Source organism: Sarcophilus harrisii, chromosome 2, assembly GCF_902635505.1.
Source record: "Sarcophilus harrisii chromosome 2, mSarHar1.11, whole genome shotgun sequence".
NCBI classification, from domain to species: domain Eukaryota; kingdom Metazoa; phylum Chordata; class Mammalia; order Dasyuromorphia; family Dasyuridae; genus Sarcophilus; species Sarcophilus harrisii.
Genome location: NC_045427.1, coordinates 422622104 through 422639385, shown reverse-complemented (window position 1 = coordinate 422639385; position 17282 = coordinate 422622104). Strand labels below are relative to the sequence as shown.

The following is a 17282-nucleotide window of genomic DNA, read 5'->3' as shown; positions in this document are numbered from 1 at the left end:
ACGGAAGTAAGAGGCCACATCCGGCCCCCAGAGGCAGAGGACAAGATGCTGTGGCGGGCTGTGTGGAGAGCTGCGACCAGGGTCCCGAGCCCCTCCCCTCCGCGGCGGGGACTGCGCTTGCGCGGTATTGGCTGTTAGGTTTCTCCCCCCACCCCCCACCCTATTTTTTCCCATTCCCTCCCTTACCTTCCCATCCATTTCCCAATTCCCTATTCGAGTCTGGGGTTGGCACATTGTTCCTCTCCGGTTTTTAAATAACCAACCTCGACTAAGACCTACTCAGCCAGACCCTCCTGCCCCAGCTTTCGACATAGGCCCGAGCCCGCACGCCCTGGCCGATTCCAGACTCCCCTCTCTCCGCAGCACCGTCACTCCCGCCCTCGTCACACACACCCTTCTCACTAGGCATCCCACTGTCAGATCCCCGGAGACCAGCTGTAGGCCTTCCCACCTCCAGCCTCAGACCAACCACTGCTAAAACCATCCTAGTCTCCCACCTTTGACCTATGGCCCTCTAACTCTAAAGCCAATCAATCCTTGGACTCGGTCTCAAGCCGCCCTCCTAACCCGTGCAGGCTTCTGGGGCAGAAGCTTCATTTTCCCCTATCCGTTCCCCATGCCGAAGATATCCTGTGACTTCTTCCATCCAACAGACATGACTTCCCTTTCCAACAGCTTTCAGACAAGGCATTCTTCTCCCTCTATTTTTTTCAGGTCTAGACCAGTCACCTTCCCCATCTGGCTTCTCTGATGTAGCCCCTCCCATGGAGGAAACAGTGCTTCGGCCTCTCTACATGGATGTGCAAGCCACTACTCCCCTGGTGGGCAGCAGCTTGGGCACAGCAACTTTTGAAGTGTTGTAGCTTTTGAAGAAGTGCTGGGCAGTGCTCCTTTGGAGCCCCTAGCCTTGGGAGTGGGTGGGAAGAGATCATCCTAGAGTGTAAGCTCTTTCAGGGAAGATGGGTTGTTTTTAAGTGCTCAACTCCTAAAATTGTCAGGTGCTTGGTAAGATCTTAATAAATACTAATTTTTGTGAAACGGAATAGGACTAAAAGTAATGCCCAAACTGTAAGGGACAGATGAAAGATAATTGATATAGTAGAAACATCTGCCAGTACCCTAATTGGATGACTCATTTCTCTACCCAGATCTTTTGTCATTTGTAAAATAGGGGAAATACTTGTCGTGTCTACTTCTGAGGATTGTTTTAAGAACAAAATGACCAGATGTGTTATGTAAATCTAATTGTTGATACGATTTAAAGCAAGATCTGGTTAAAAGATGTTCTGGTAGGGGAAGGAATGTTTCTCAGCTCCTACTTCCCATGATTTATGCTTAAGTCAGATCTCTGCTAAATCCCCTTGGTACACTACCAGAATAAGTTGATAGTAGAAAGAAGTTCCCTGGAAGTGACTCTTATTTTGGACTGTGTTGTATCTAGGATCCTCGAGTGTTGGATGCCATGCTCCCCTATCTGGTCAACTACTATGGGAACCCGCACTCAAGGACTCATTCATATGGCTGGGAGAGTGAGGCCGCCATGGAGCATGCACGCCAGGCAAGCATAAAGAGAATTCAAGGGGGATAGGCCTGAGAACCTGGGTAGATTAGATTATAGCAATTTGGATCCAGGGAGTGGAAGTAAATTTGGGCTTTTTTAATGATTAGAGGAAGAGTATTTCTGTTTTTTTGAAAATGGTTATGGGCCCAGAAAGATTCTAAAACATATCCTATACTTCTTCCTGACTCTATTTAGGACAAAATTTACATCCATGCCAGGAAGTGTAGAAATAGCAGTCACAATACAATGAGGGATCTTTTCTGCTGTACTATTCTTTTCCTTTCCAGGAGCTTAATTTTGTCAATTCTGTTTGATGTAGTCACTTTTTTCATTGATGGTCAGGTATTAAGTGACTACTCCTTCCATTACAGCAAGTAGCATCATTGATTGGGGCTGATCCCCGTGAGATTATCTTCACCAGTGGAGCCACTGAATCCAACAATTTAGCAATTAAGGTAAGATGGAGAAATGGAGGAAAGAAAAAAATAATAAAAAAGTGAGTCTTGGACCAATGAGTGAGGGATTAAAACACGCTAATATTTTTCTGACCTGAGATGATTTCTCTATAACAGTTCAACCTTTAAAAGTTCCCTTCCCAACAATTTCATCTGCTGATATCCAAATATGGCCTTCCCCTCCATTTTGTAACTTTCTGTAACAGTTCCCTAAACCACTTAACATTTTAGAACTTCACACTGATGGAACATCATGTTCAATGAGGTGTTTGGGAAAATTACTAGTATAGATAGAAGACTTTTCACTCTGAAGAGAGAAGATAATCTCTCTGGCCTTTGACTTTTAGTACAGGAAGTGAAGTATACAATGGATATTTGAAAAAGGTTACCACCTTTTTGTTATAGTGGCTTCAGTGAGCCATCTCTCTTCCTATGTGGTCCTAGATTATAACCCTCCCCAATCTCATCTGGACTACATTATAATGGTTTGTTTGTGCGTGCAGCATGCTACAATAGGGAAGTGTGTATGTTTTCTTTTTCCAGTTCAATGTTCATTTGTCTACCACTTGTTCCTGCAACTCCATTCTGGTATATGTGAATGCCGAGCTCCTTCCTTAACTACCTCTCCCCATTGCCATGCTTCTGAACCAGGGTGAAATCCTACAAGTATTTTTACACCTCTCTCAAGTGTCTGTCTCCCTTTGAGGTGCAGGTAGTGGTTCAGTGGTTTTATCTTATGGTGCTGGTTGCACAATTCTGAGACTTTCTCTTCAATTCCGTTTACCCCTCTCCTTTTCAATAATAATCAAGCTTTATTATTTTTAGTATAATCTTTTCTATGGCTTCTTTAATGTAGGAGCAAGGATCTGTGACTGCCATTCTAATCCAAGTAGAATTCTCCTTTTGCTAGTCAGCTGTGTAAATTCCCTTTGGCTCCACAAAATAATAGATTGAATGACTTCTGTCATTTCAAAGGAATAAAAGTAAATTACAGATTCCTATCAGATCCTCCTATCTCATACACACTGTTGCTTTGCTGCCAATGCCAGTCTTCTTTGACCTTGGTCATGACAGGAAGTTTGGAATAGGTTTTAAAGTAGCTAGGATCCTCTCTTTATCCTTCTCTCCTTAATACCTTAAAATGACAAAGTGTGAATTTGAAAATAACTTATCCTCTCCTCTAAATGAAAACTATTTCTTCCTCTCACTTGGGCAAGGAATACAAAAATTCCTTTGGCACTTAGGAAAGATTTATTCTGGGAAGTGTGAAAATAACAATCCAAAATGCTACTGTCTTAGTTGAGGTAAGTTAAAAAAAAACAAAACTGACCTATGTGATGTCACACAATTTATAAGAAATTTCTTTGAAAATTCTTATTGTCCTCTTGTCCTCTTCCTCAGTCCTGAAAGGAATAAGACTTTTTTTTCTATCTAAGTATCTTCTTCCTTCCCCACTAACTTGCAGGGGGTAGCCAGGTTCTATAAGTTACGGAAAAAGCATGTGATCACCACACAAACAGAGCACAAATGTGTGCTGGACTCATGTCGTTCTCTGGAAGCTGAAGGCTTTCGGGTCACTTATCTCCCAGTGCAGAAGAATGGAATCATTGATTTAAAGGTAAGAAGACATCTCAATAGGGAACAGAATCAAAGAGGAAATACAATCTCCCAATATTCCTCTACAACAGGACCCATTCATTGAGACTTGACTTTTTGCCATCTGTCTTGCCAACATTCCATTCAAATCTTGCTTCATGCTTTGAAGCTGAGTTTGTAGTTTCCCCTCTTTCACTCACTTGAGTTCAGTATAGGTCCTGCTCTTCCTATGAAGCCTTCTCTTTACACCTCTGCCCAATGTGACCTATTTGTGTAATGATATACTTCTAACTGCTCACATGGCAATTATTTGCCTATTTTCGTTGTTTTCCCTTTACATATAAAGAACATGTTAAATACTGAAATATAACACCTCCTCAGACAGTTGGTTCCTTTTCAGTATCACTCTTAAAGGGAGGTTAAGTAATTTGCTTACACAGTCAGTATATATTTGAGGTGGAATTTGAATATAGATCTTTATGATGTTGCTTGCTATTTAGCCATTATTCCATTCTGCCTCTTGCACATGGCCAGATATCTACACAGAATTCCACAAATAGTCATACTGACTGTGTAAGCAAATTACTTAACCTCTTAGTGGCTCAAGCAACTCCAAGAAAATAATGCAAAACAGTTGCTAATCCAACTTTGTAGAAGGAGCTTTCCCACCAGGAGGTACCTATATCATTGAAATTATAGTAGTAAATCTTAGCTCCTAACCACCTAAAGATGGATTGGACAAGACAGCCATCTTTGAGATTTTCTGTAGACCCTTTATCCAACTGTTCTATCAGATTCTTGGAGGCAAAGAATACATCTTAAGACTGCTTGGTTTACCTCCTCTAACACCTAGCCTTGTGCCTTTTACATGTCAGATAATTAACTTTTTGCTGATGGATTGATAGATGCTATCACTCATATCATTTGGTTTAATTGTAGTGCTCAGCTCTGGATTTTATAGTTCTAACATCTATCAATGCTCACTAGCCAGCCTGTGTCCCATCAGAATCAAAGGAGAGATTATATTTTTTAAGACTGGGAATGCTCATGTGCTAAAAAGGAAAAGAAAGATACAAAGTTCCCTTTCCTCCTCCTCTTCACTCTACCCCATTTTTATCCTCTTAGGAACTGGAGGCAGCAATCCAGCCAGACACAAGCCTTGTCTCTATCATGACTATAAACAATGAAATTGGAGTGAAGCAACCTATTGAAGACATTGGTGAGTATTTCGGGTTTTATTTCCTGCCAAAGCCAGCAGCTCTGGAGTGGTAGGCAACGCTCTGGCACAAAGGGAAAAAGTATGAATTAAGCTACTTAGTGTCCTGTCATGGAGTGCAGATACTTCTTAATATGGACTGGCATGAATTTCTAGAGGAGGAGTAAAATTATTTTCCCCAGGACCCTGGGGAAATTTAGCTATTCCATTGAACTGAGGAGTAGATTAGCATTGATTAGATAGTAGCTGTGGAAAGATACCAGGCATCTTTTGTATTTGGCTCAAAAAAATACCCATTGTTCCCCTGCATTTGCAAATCCTTTTACCTTTAAGTCAGTTCTTTTTAAAAACTTTTTTATTCTGACCTTAAGTATATCCCCCAAAATGAACATTTCCCTCATAAATAGCAGAATAAAAGAAGAGGATTATATATAAAACCATGAGTTTCCATTTCATACTGTTTTCTTTGTTAAAGAAGATAAAATAAACTGAACCTGGTACTTTCAAAACTATCTTGCTTGCCTGTGCTTCCTTCTCTTCACTTCTAGGTAATCTTTAAATGTCTCCATTGTCACTCCATGGCTAAGTCTAAAAATATGTATTGTTGATCTACTATGGGTCCATCACATCTTTGTTAGAATCTGGGTAACATGCTCTACCAGGATTGCTTTGATATCCACAGTTGTTAAGTCTTTCAAAGTTGTTTTTCATCATAATTTTATCTTTATACAAATTATTCTGAGTTTTGCTCACTTCACTCTGGATCAGTCACTAGGATTCATTAAAACCATTTTTCATCATTTCTTACAATGTAATTATATTCCATTAGATTCATATGCTACAATTTATTCAACTCTTCCTTGATTAATGAGCACCTCTTTATTTTCCAGTGTTTTACTATGCTTTTTATTTATTTTTTGGATCAGGTAACTTGTTTTAAGATTTCTTGAAAGACAATGTATGGGCTCTTTGTGGTTATGGCTTTCAGGTAGTACAATAATAATAAAATTATCTGGGTTTTTTAAATATTTATTTAAAACAGTTACAAAACAGAAAAGAATTGTCATGCATAGCAGAAGATAAGAGAGGATTCAAAATATGAAATAATAAATTTCCATTTCAAGAAAGAGTATACAATAAATATTGCACATTGTATACAAAACTCTTTGCTTTCCTTATAGGTTTTTTTTTGTTCTCTGCCGTATATTTTTTATATTTTATTCTTTTTTTTCCTCTTTCCTCATCCCCATCTTTCCCAAGTAGGCTACTGCTAAGCGTGGATATATTTATATATGTGCATATAGATGCATATACATAATATCTATAATCATACACATATATGTACATATACATTCGTATACATCTATTTATAATTGTACTGTGCTTATTTGACCTCTGTTTCTCTGAAGGTAAATAACATCATCCTTCTTAGGTCTGAGTCTTTCCATATTCAACTCATTTCCAACATCACAGCAATATTCCAGTCTTTTACTCTCTGTTGTTTTAAATAGTCGAAAACAATATTAATATGGCTGACATACAGTGTTATTTTCTATTTTTCTCTTTTGATTGAATCTCTTAACTTTAACTTTGTCTGAAATCAGTGTTTACTACTCAGTTTTTCCTAATAAATTCTACTCCTGATCATTATAATTGTTTGTATGTATCTCTTAATTGCTGAATTCTACTTTACTTCTACACTGCTACACTTGCCGCACTATTACTTAATCTACCTTCCCTCCAAGGGTCTTCTCCCTTGTTCTCTCTCCTTAACCTTTCCCTCTCTTGTTATCCTACTCCCATTATTCTACACTGCTTCCTATAGCCCTCCTAATTCTAATCTCTCTCCATCTTGTTTCTTTATAAATTTAGAAGACTTTTATATCCATATATATGTATATATGTGTGCAGATTTATATATTTATATCTATATGCATTGTTCCCTCTTTAACCTAAGGATAGATTCCATAACTATTAGCCTTCTTACCTATCTGATTCCTCTATCAGTTCTTGCTCTTGCATCACATTTGTATAATCTAATTATTCCTTTTTTACCTTTTCTTAAACTAGTTTTGCTTTTTTGAATTACATCATGCTCAGCCCTACCCCAATTTTTCTTTCAAACTGCTCATTTACTAAAAGATTATCTTAGACATATGGTTTACATTTCCATGTATAAAACATGAACAGTTTGTATTGAGTCCCTTGAAATTGATCTTTGCTGTTTACCTGATATTTCTCTTGGATATTATATGTCAAATTTTCTATTAAGTTCAAGTCATTTTAGAGTAAATCTTGAAAGTTTGACAATTCATTGAATGTACATTTTTTTCATTCAAGATTATGCTTGCTTTTGCTGGGTATGATATTTTCAGATGCAATCCTAATTCTTTTGCTCTCTTCAATATATAGTATTCTAAGACTAATGGTCTCTTAATGTAGATGCTACTAGGTCTTATATGATTCTAAATGTGTCCTAGATCTATTTTCATAGTAAATTGTTTTTTGCTGAGATACATTACATTTTCTTCTATTTTTTTCCCCAAGTTTTTTTCCCCCTTGGTTAAGGTTTTGTATGTCTTGTTCCAAGCTGTTAAATCTTCTTTTCAAATCTTCTTTTAGCTTTTATTTCTTTTTCTATTGGTTCCTATCACCTCTTAAGATTAAATATAAAATTCTTTATTTGGGTTCAAAGGCCTTCATGATATAACCCTCACTTGTCATTCTGGTTTTATGCCTTACTTTTTGCCACATACTCTTCAGTCCATTGTCACTGGACTTCTGGCTATTCCAAAAATAAGATGCTCTGTTTTTCAGCTCCAGATATTTTTCAAGTTATTCCCCATGCCTGAAATGTTCTCCTTCTTTATCCCTACTTACAGCCTTCCCTGGCTTTTCTTTAAGACCCAACTAAATCCCATCTTCTACAAGAAGCCTTTCCTAACCCCTCTTAATTTAAGTGTTTTCACTCTGTTAATGTTTTCCTATTTATTCTGTATATAATTGCTTAACGGTTATCTCTTCTATATTGTGAGTTCCTTGAGGACAAGAACTTTTTGTCACATTTTGTATCACCAGCTTTTACTAGTGTGCATTGTAGGCACTTAATATATGTGTGCATACATTTGATCATTTGATAAGTTGATTTTGTAAAATCACTTGTTTCATTTCTTCTAGAGATTCAATTTTTTTCCTTTTGAGTTTCTGCTTGCAGTTATTTTAGAGTTATTTTGTTCTTAGAGGTCTTATTTTTGAGTATCTTGGATCTATAATAATTCTTTATCATTGTTAGAATCCTCTTTAGTTTACATATGTCTTTAGTCTAAGTTTTTGAATTGGGTCTTTGTTCTTGCTCTGGATTCTTGCACTAACTTGTACCTCCGAAGATGAATCCTCTAGATTTTTGAAGTTTAAAACATTGAATTTTTAGATCTCTTTATAATGTTTCAGGACAGCAGTAGAAACTGCAGAACCACTGAGCTTCAGATCTCAGAACTTCCAGGACCATACTGGTCATTATTTCCAAGTACTTCATTACTTCAAAGGTTTAGACCACCTTGGGGCTTTCCCATGGGAGCCTTCAGTCTTACTGCTTCAGGATACAGAACCTTGCAAGCTAAACATGTCTCTTTTTTATGCTACCTGCCTACTGCCTTGTTTGCCTAGGCTGGACTAGTACTGATTTTGCTATTTTCTGTAGGCTTATGACTGACGTTTTGTATAATTCTGGGGTGAAAGAAGTCACTCTTTTTTTCTCGTTGAATTTATTGATCATTTTTCGTGAAGTGGGTATGTGGGAACTGGGTTGCCTACCCCCCATTAGGCAGACTTATTGGCTGGCAGACCAGGTCTTTGTGAAACACTCTTGTAGACACCATTTGACTTTAAGCACAATTGCAATATGGCGTCATTGATCATTGCTTCCTATATTTTCTAGGAATCTTAAAATGCAAAGAAAAATGCTATATTCTTCAAGGGCTGTTTTCCATAAGAAAATGAGATAATTATTGGCTAAATGGTTGTGGTTTTTATTTTTTCCTTATTCTTTCTCATTTCTGTTCAAGACAATTAAAGCCTAGAAAGCTAAGCTAAGGCTATGATATTTTCAGATGCAATCCTAATTCTTTTGCTCTCTTCAATATATAGTATTCTAAGAATGTTGGTGGTCTGTCATGCAGCAGCAAACAGACAAGTGTAGAGACTGGTGTTGTGCTTCCTGCTTTTCTGTGGGATCCAAAGCACCAGAGTGATACTGAATAGAGCATGCAAATAACCCACTCTGTATCCTATTGCTGTTTCCTTAGGAAGGATTTGCAGTTCTCGAAAAGTGTATTTCCATACGGATGCAGCCCAAGCAGTTGGAAAAATCCCACTAAATGTGAATGATATGAAAATTGATCTCATGAGTATCAGTGGCCATAAGCTTTATGGTCCAAAAGGTACAGAAAATCCTGTGAAGTATCTCCTTATATAAATCCTCACAGTGGGGTTCTACTTCAAGCATGGCATTTTATTGACTTTTGTCTCTAGAAGAAATTCTCTTTCTGTGACAATAAGTGATATTTTATGTCATCTGCCAGCTGGGACTTGGAACTTTTGATAATCTGCCTTTCCTTTCTTGATCCCAGTTGGGGTTCAGCTTTTCCGGGATACCCCTAGTTTCTATTTCAAAAGCATTTCAAAACCACTATGTCTCTGGGATTGATGCCTATGATAGGACTTTCTGTTCTATTGTACTGCATGGATATCTTATAGATCTACCTGCATGAGACAGATAAAAAATTCCTGACAGATTTTGCATTCTGGAATGGTTTGCCTTTTGGTTTGGTCTTATACCCCAGCCAAATAGGAAGAACATTGACTATATACAAAAAGCACTCTCTACTGTGTGCTAGGTTAGCTAGCTAAGGGTAAAATTATAAATGGTCACTACCTTAGGATGCCCACAGTCTAATTAGCAGCATAGATTATATGTTGAAACAGCGAGCATAAAGTAGAATTTTATGGGCAGAATCAGGGTAGCATACTTTTTGCTATTTTTTAAGGCAGCATTTTTCTCACTCAATTTCCCCTTTTTCCTTTTGTCCTTCAGGAGTTGGTGCAATCTACATCCGCCGTCGACCCCGAGTGCGTGTGGAGGCCTTGCAGAGTGGTGGAGGCCAGGAGCGGGGCATGCGCTCTGGAACAGTACCCACTCCTTTAGTGGTTGGGTTGGGGACTGCCTGCGAAGTGGCACAAGAAGAGATGGAGGTATAATGAAAGAAACTCTCTCCTCTCATTTTCACTCTCATGTTTGATTGTGGTTTGGTCGTTTTTGAGTTATGTCTAACTCTTTCTGAGCCCATCTAGGGATTTCTTGGCAAAAATGCTGTAGAGGTTTGCCATGTCCCTCTCCAATTAATTTTATAGATGAGGAAACAGAGGCCAACAGGGTTAGGTGCCTTGCCTGGGGTGATACAGCTAGGAAGTGTCAGAGACTGGATTTGAACTCAGTAGGCCTGACCACAAGTGTAGCGCTCTTATCTCATGCACCACCACCCCCTGATGCTTTCACCCTGAAAGTTGCTTTCCCTAAGTCACCCACCTTTAGAGCATGTGGCAGGCTCTCAGCCAGCCCCTCCTTTGTACTTCTCTGCTTCCCACCAGGACTCTTCAATGTGTGTGCTGGATTCTTGTTCTGAATAAGGAATTTCTTTGGGCTCCTGGAGAAGTGAAGTGCTGTTCTGTATTTGTCACTAAAATGTGACCTTGGACAGCTCACTGATTCCTGACCTTCAGAGCAAGGATCTGGGATTGTCTGATCTCTGAGGTTGGTCCCAGCTTTGGTGTTTTGTAATTCTGAACAGTTTTCTTTTTGAACTGTTTTTCAAATGACTGGGCAGGAGTCTGATAATTCCTATTTAATGCAGGATAATAGTGTAAATCCACTAACTTCCTTTGCATGTCATGTGAATTCCTGATACCTTTCTAAACCTGTCATACCTTCTCATGTTTTTTTCAGAATGACCATAAGAGGATCTCCCTACTAGCAGAAAGATTGATAGAAAAGATAATGAACAATCTTCCTGATGTGGTGATGAATGGGGACCCTCAGCAACACTATCCAGGTCTGGCCCTTTCCCTTTGCTGTCTACATCCTCTTCCTTCTCTAGACTAGGAAAGAAGAGTAGGAGAATACTCACAGGAGGCTCTTTTTTCCTCATTAGTAGTAAATTTTATTTTTCCAATTGCATGTAAAAATAATTTTCAGCATTCATTTTTGTAAGGTTTTGAGGTCCAAATTTTTTCTCTCTCCTTTCCCAAAACAGCAAGAAATCTGATAAAGGTTAAACATATCCAATATCTTTTAACATATTTCTATATTTGTCATGTTGTGCAAGAAAAATCATACCAAAATGGAAAAAAAATACAAGAAAGTAAAAGAAAAAAAGGTGAAAGTACTATGCTTTGATATTCATTCAGTCTCCATAATTCTCTTTCTGGATGTGGATGGCATTTTCTAGCTGCAGTCTAGCTAATGGGAAATGAGGAAATGCCTGAGATGATATTTCTATGATCTCCCCTCCTTAAAATGGAGGTTGAGGAGTTCATGGCTCCACCCTCCTTAGACTGCAGAGAGTACTAAGGAGGGGTGAGCACCAAGGTAGACTGGATCTTATGGGAGGATAAGATTTCACAATGATGAATTTACTGGGGACGTGGTGAAGAAGTAAAATCCAAAATAAGTGCTCCTGGGCAGAAATGATGCATTGCCTGAGATTAGATTGGAATCCCAAGTCATTTCATTTCTGAGAAGAGCCAAGTCTGTTATTACATAATATTACTGTTATTGCACACAATGATCTCTTGACTGCTCATTTCAGTCAGCAATCATGTAAGTCTTTCCAGGATTTTCTGAAATCAACCTCACAGGAAACTCTTTCCCTCAGGTTGCATCAACTTGTCCTTTGCCTATGTAGAAGGAGAGAGTCTGCTGATGGCACTCAAAGATGTGGCTTTGTCTTCAGGCAGGTGAGTAGGCCACAGTGGGGTTAAGGGATGTAGTCAAGTTCTAATCAGATGGGTACCTAAGTATTGTTAGGGCTCATGAAACTCTAACACATGAAGCACACATGAGAAGTGCTATGATGAAAGTACAAAGATAATATATAGGAACTGTTTGATTTCAATACACTGAAGAGACATGAACTGAAGAGGGCTGCATGAAACATTTACCAGGTATCATGTGACTTAATAATTGACCACAGACAATGCTAAAGATTTTTAGACAATTAGAAGCTTTCAAATTTAAGGAAATAATTCCAGGTTCCCTGAGATATTAATTCTAGGAGAGGCACATCTGGAATTGAAGAAATATGATCTTCAGTAGTAGTTTATCTACTAACCTGCCTTTCCTTAATTTTTTTTTTTTTTTGGGAGGGGAAGGCGCCAGACAATTAGGATTAAGTAACTTGCCCAAAGTCACACAGTTTGAGTACAAAATGTCTATATTCAGATTTGAACTCAGATCCTCCTGACTCCAAGGCCAGTGCTCTATCCTCTGTACCACCAGTTGCCTCAAACCTGCCTTTCCTGTTAGACACTGTCTTCTTGATTTAAGCCCATCATAATTGAACAATTTTCATTATTTGAGGTCTTGTTTAGACAACTAAGAGGTTAAAGATCTCACTAAATAACTTGAAGTTAGCTCTGAGCTTTTGGCATCTACAGACCACAAATTACAATTCCTTGGCTCCAGTGAAGCTGTAGAGCTGCTGAGAAGCAGAACACTGGTCACAGAGGTCAGGGTAGTGAAGCCCCTGGGTCAAGGGCTTTATCATCAGGAGTCAGCAAATGTTTATTAAGCCCCTAAAAAATGCTAGATACTGTGGTAAGTGCTAAGGTGTGGTATGGTGAAAAAGTCAAAAGAAATTAAGAAGATGTCCAGCCAGTGAGAAATGAGGAAATGCTTGAGAAGATGTTACTTTGGTCTCCCCTCCTGAAATGAAGATAAAGAAGTTCATGGCTTTACCCTCCCCAAACTACAGAGAATACTAAGGAGGGATGAGGACCAATGTAGACCGCATCTTATGAGAGTATGAAATTTTACAATGAGTTTACTGGGAACGTGGTGAAGAAGTGAAATCTAAGGAGTTTGATTTGTATTTATGTTTTGTCTTCCTAGTGCCTGCACCTCTGCATCCCTGGAACCCTCCTATGTGCTTAGAGCCATTGGTACAGATGAAGACCTGGCCCACTCCTCTATCAGGTCAATGAAATGGAGCTGTGACTCTTCTTTCCTTCCTCTCTCTCCTTCCTCTCCCTTCCCTCCCTTCCTCTCTTTCTTTTCCTTTTTCTTCTCCCTGTCTCTTTCTCCTTTTCTTTCTGTTGTTCTTTGTCCCCTCTTCTACCTTTTCTTCTTCTCCTTTTTAGTGTCTACTTTAGCATTATGACCTAAAACAATGCATTTCAGGTTTGGCATTGGTCGTTTCACCACAGAGGAAGAAGTAGACTACACAGCTGAAAAATGCATCTTTCATGTTAAAAGGCTACGGGAAATGAGGTATGAAACCTCTCTAAAATACTGGGATATAGTTAAAAAAAGCATTGAATTTAGACTCAGATAACCTCTGCCTGAACTCCATCTCTGCTACTTCCTCTCTCTGTGACTTTGGACAAATAGCTTAGTCTCCCTGGGCCTCCAGAAGGGTTCTTCATTTGTAAAATTAAGAAATGATACTAGATGAAAATCTCTAAAATTTACAATCCTAAATCTTATGATTTTGTCCTATGCTCTAAATTAAAGTGGTAGCTCATCTCTGGATACCTAAAGTCCTCACTCCTGGATACATGGTCACACTGATGTTCTGAGTACTCCTGAGTTCCTTTATTTAGCCATCCTTGTGATTTGAGATGGGAAAACATAGATACCCTTGAGTGAGAATACCATGCAGAACATTGATGACTCAGTGTAGGCTTTCTCATGGGTACACAGGCCTGACTTGAGCCTTCTGGTATCTGTTATTAAAGGCTCAAAGTCCCTGGCCACTGACTGCTAACCATAGAGCTTCCCTTAGTAACATCATAGCTTCCCTTAGAGCTTCAGAAAAAGTAGACACTGTAGGAAAAACAGTGCAGTTTGAATCCTCTCACTAGATGTCTAGTTTCTATTCCTCTGGGGCCATGCAGGCAGTTTTCTTCTTTTTTTGTGTTTGGGATGACCAAGATTCCAGCTGTAGCTTTCTGATGAGTAAAGACATAGAGCTAAGCTGCAAAGCTTCATGGATTTAGCATTAAAGCTAGTAATTGAGAACTGCCTCTGTTCTGTCTCAAAGACTTGTATTCTGGGGCTGCCTTTTTTTCTTTTTCTTTTTCTTTTTTTTTTTTTGGATGCTGTTGCTTTTTAATATTTAAAATTTTTCCAATTACATATAAACATTTTTAACATTTTTTAAATATTTTGACTTCCAAATTCTTTACCTCTCTTCCTCCCTGACATTGAGAAGGCAAGCAAAAATGCAAATTAAAACAATTCTGACAGTACTGCTTCATACCTATTAGATTGGCTAATAGACCAAAAAAAGGAAAATGACAAATGGTGGAGTGAACATGGGAAAAATGAGACACTAATGCATTCATTGTTGGTGGAATTGTGAATTAATTCAACCCTTTTATAGAGCAATTTGGAATTATGCCCAAAAAACCAAGCATACCCTTTGATACCCAACACCACCACCACTAGGCATGTATCCCCAAAGAGAAGGCAAGCAATATGATATAGGCTGTATATGTGCAGTCATGCAAAGCATATTTCTGTATTGGGACTGCCTTTCTGGTCCTCTCTAGCATAACTGTCAACACTAGTTTTTTGAAGTCTCTCCAGTGGGATAAGGGGGCCAGGACTTGAGGACAAGCAGGCACCAGAGTGGTTGGTTGTTCCAGGGTAAGGAGACTAATGGCATTGAGGGAAGTTCCAGAATGAGAAGTACATCAGTAAAGACTTGGTTTTAAAGTATGGGAAGTTGGGAATAAGGCCAGGAAATGAATGAGTTGAGATTAGGGTAGCTTTGCAATTATACATGGTAGATATGTTAAATTCTCTAGTATTACCCTCACTCATCAAAGTGCGCTCTCTCTCTCCCTCTTTCTACCCCCTCTCTCCCCCCCCCCCCCCCCCCCCCCCCCCCCCCCCCCGTCTCTGTCTCTCTCTTCTCTCTTCTCTCTCTCTTTTTTTCTCTCTCTCATTGGCAGCCCACTGTGGGAAATGGTACAAGATGGAATTGACCTGAAAACCATCAAGTGGACACAGCACTAGACTGAGCATCTGACTGCTGGCTTTTCCCTGTTGCTTCCCACCCCACTGGCCCAAGAACCATCAATCAGCTGGGTCACTTCTGTTACAAAATCACCACAGCCTAGGTGGAGATAGGAGATACCTTTTCTTCTACGTCCACTACAATCCAGTGAACCTTAGTATCACACTATTTCTAGGATATAGACAAAACAGAACTCTCTGCTCCTGGATTCAGTTCCTTTGTGCTGTCTGGAAAATCTTTCTCCTCATGACTTCAGAATGTGGATTTCCACATTTTAAATTAACAAGAATATTTGAATAAGAGTAATAATGCTGCTTATAATCTGTGTTGGGGTAGCCCTGGAGAAAGGAAGGAATAGCTCCCATCTCCATGACTCTTGTGATCTGCACTGGCTACATCATATGTCAATTCTGCTAGTTCAGTTGCTCTGACTTCTTCACAAGCTAATATGGTCAATTTAGATTTCTGTGTGTGGCAACCAAAGGCAATCCCCCTATACTAGTTGTGGACCTAGTTTCTTAGAAGTACTCTTATACCTTTTTCTACCTTTTTTCCTTTGTTCATCACATAGCTGTACATATATCTTATTTCTTAATATTATTTTAATTTGTGTTTCCTTATATGAAACTTGTTCATTTATAAATTAAAGAAATAAATCTTCCTATTTGATTTCTCAATGTTAGAGTTTAGGAAAAAATGAGAGTATAAAGCAATGGTTTCAAGTGTGAACTATGGGGTAATTCATAGCAGCTATCCATCATTCCAAAGACAAATATGTGCCTGTATATGTTTGTATCAGGCCTGCTTCTTTAAATGCCCTTTTATGGAAAAATGCTTCTGCTTTATGTGTTTTGCTTATACAAACCCTTAAATGCTTTTTTCATTCATTTATACATATATGTATACTCCAGGTTATCTTAAAGCTAGCCAAACTCTGCATCATAAAAACGATTCAAATGAGTTTGCCAGAATGTAAGCTCGGTCGTTGTTTCTTGACCTAGGCACTGTTAATGTTGAGTCCATGACAATCCTACTGTCTTGTACCTTGGTCAGATTACATCCAAGATATTTTCTGTAAGTCTCTTCTTGGGAAGAACAATGAAGAGGGTGGTGATGGGGCTAATTACCATACTACACATGAATTGTTTGAAGCCAATGAGAAATCTTTAGACTTGAAGAAAGAGATGATGGTCGATTATATAAAGGGCCCTCGCATGCAAATGAGATTATTCTTGTGCTTGACTCCAGAGGACAGAGCAATGACAGTAGCTTAATGATGCAAAAAGAGAGATTTCAACTTGATAGAAAAACTTCATAATTAGGATTGTCCCAAAGTAGAATGGACTGGTTTGCAAAAGAGTAGAATTCCTAGAAGTCTTGTTTAGATATGGGTTGGATTAATCTCTGAGATTCTGTTAATCCCAGAGAATCAGTGATTCTGGAAGATAAATAGTTTCTGAAGTGCTTCAGTAGACCTATGACCTGCATATGACTATTCCTGTACTGGGACAGATCACAACACATTCACATTTCCCCTCATCTTGTATAACTCTTGTCCATTCCCCCCTCCCACATAAGGCTTTCATAAAGAGTCTATATCAGTGATATCAACCATAGAAATGGAGACCACAAAGCTCTACATAAGAATCCCTGTAGGCTGCATATTGACCTAGGAAACCATTTGTAAATATCTATATTCTACTCTATTTTTAAGTATTTCCCAGTTACATTTTAATTTGGTTCCAGTATACTGGGGGATATTGCAGGCTGGCTCTGGGTTTGCTATCTTAGGTCTTCATAATATATAGGTTGTTTGCTATTCCCCATTCTCACTGGAGAAATATCCCATAATCTACACTTTTTTATATCAATTCTTAAGTGTACTGTCATTCTCAGTATATTGCAAGCTATGCAATATGTTATGCAATAGACAATACTGCCTGTTGAGTCATCTACAACTTTTATTTCTTGAAGACTGGTGTTTCAGGAGTCGCAACTATTCAGTACCACCAGAAGAGCACATATGAAAAATGAGTTTTAGACTATGGGGCGACTTGGGATCACTAAAAAGTGTTGCATTTCTTTCTTTTGTTGTTTGCTGTATGATTTATGTGGCATTGTTCATAGTATTTTGAGAAGATAGATATCAGCTGGGCTAA

The 17282-nt window shown here is 38.7% G+C and overlaps 1 protein-coding gene across 1 annotated transcript; it reads left to right on the top strand.

The window, feature by feature from the left end:
- Positions 1–45: 45 nt before the first annotated feature.
- Positions 46–16196, top strand: NFS1 (NFS1 cysteine desulfurase). The gene is made up of 13 exons (XM_031953926.1): positions 46–124; positions 715–821; positions 1442–1558; positions 1933–2016; positions 3482–3634; positions 4738–4831; positions 9133–9267; positions 9921–10078; positions 10830–10935; positions 11758–11839; positions 12993–13076; positions 13281–13370; positions 15059–16196. The coding sequence occupies exons 1-13, from the start codon at positions 46–48 to the stop codon at positions 15120–15122; spliced, it is 1353 nt and encodes a 450-aa protein (XP_031809786.1). The 3' UTR covers positions 15123–16196.
- The last annotated feature ends 1086 nt before the right edge of the window (positions 16197–17282 follow it).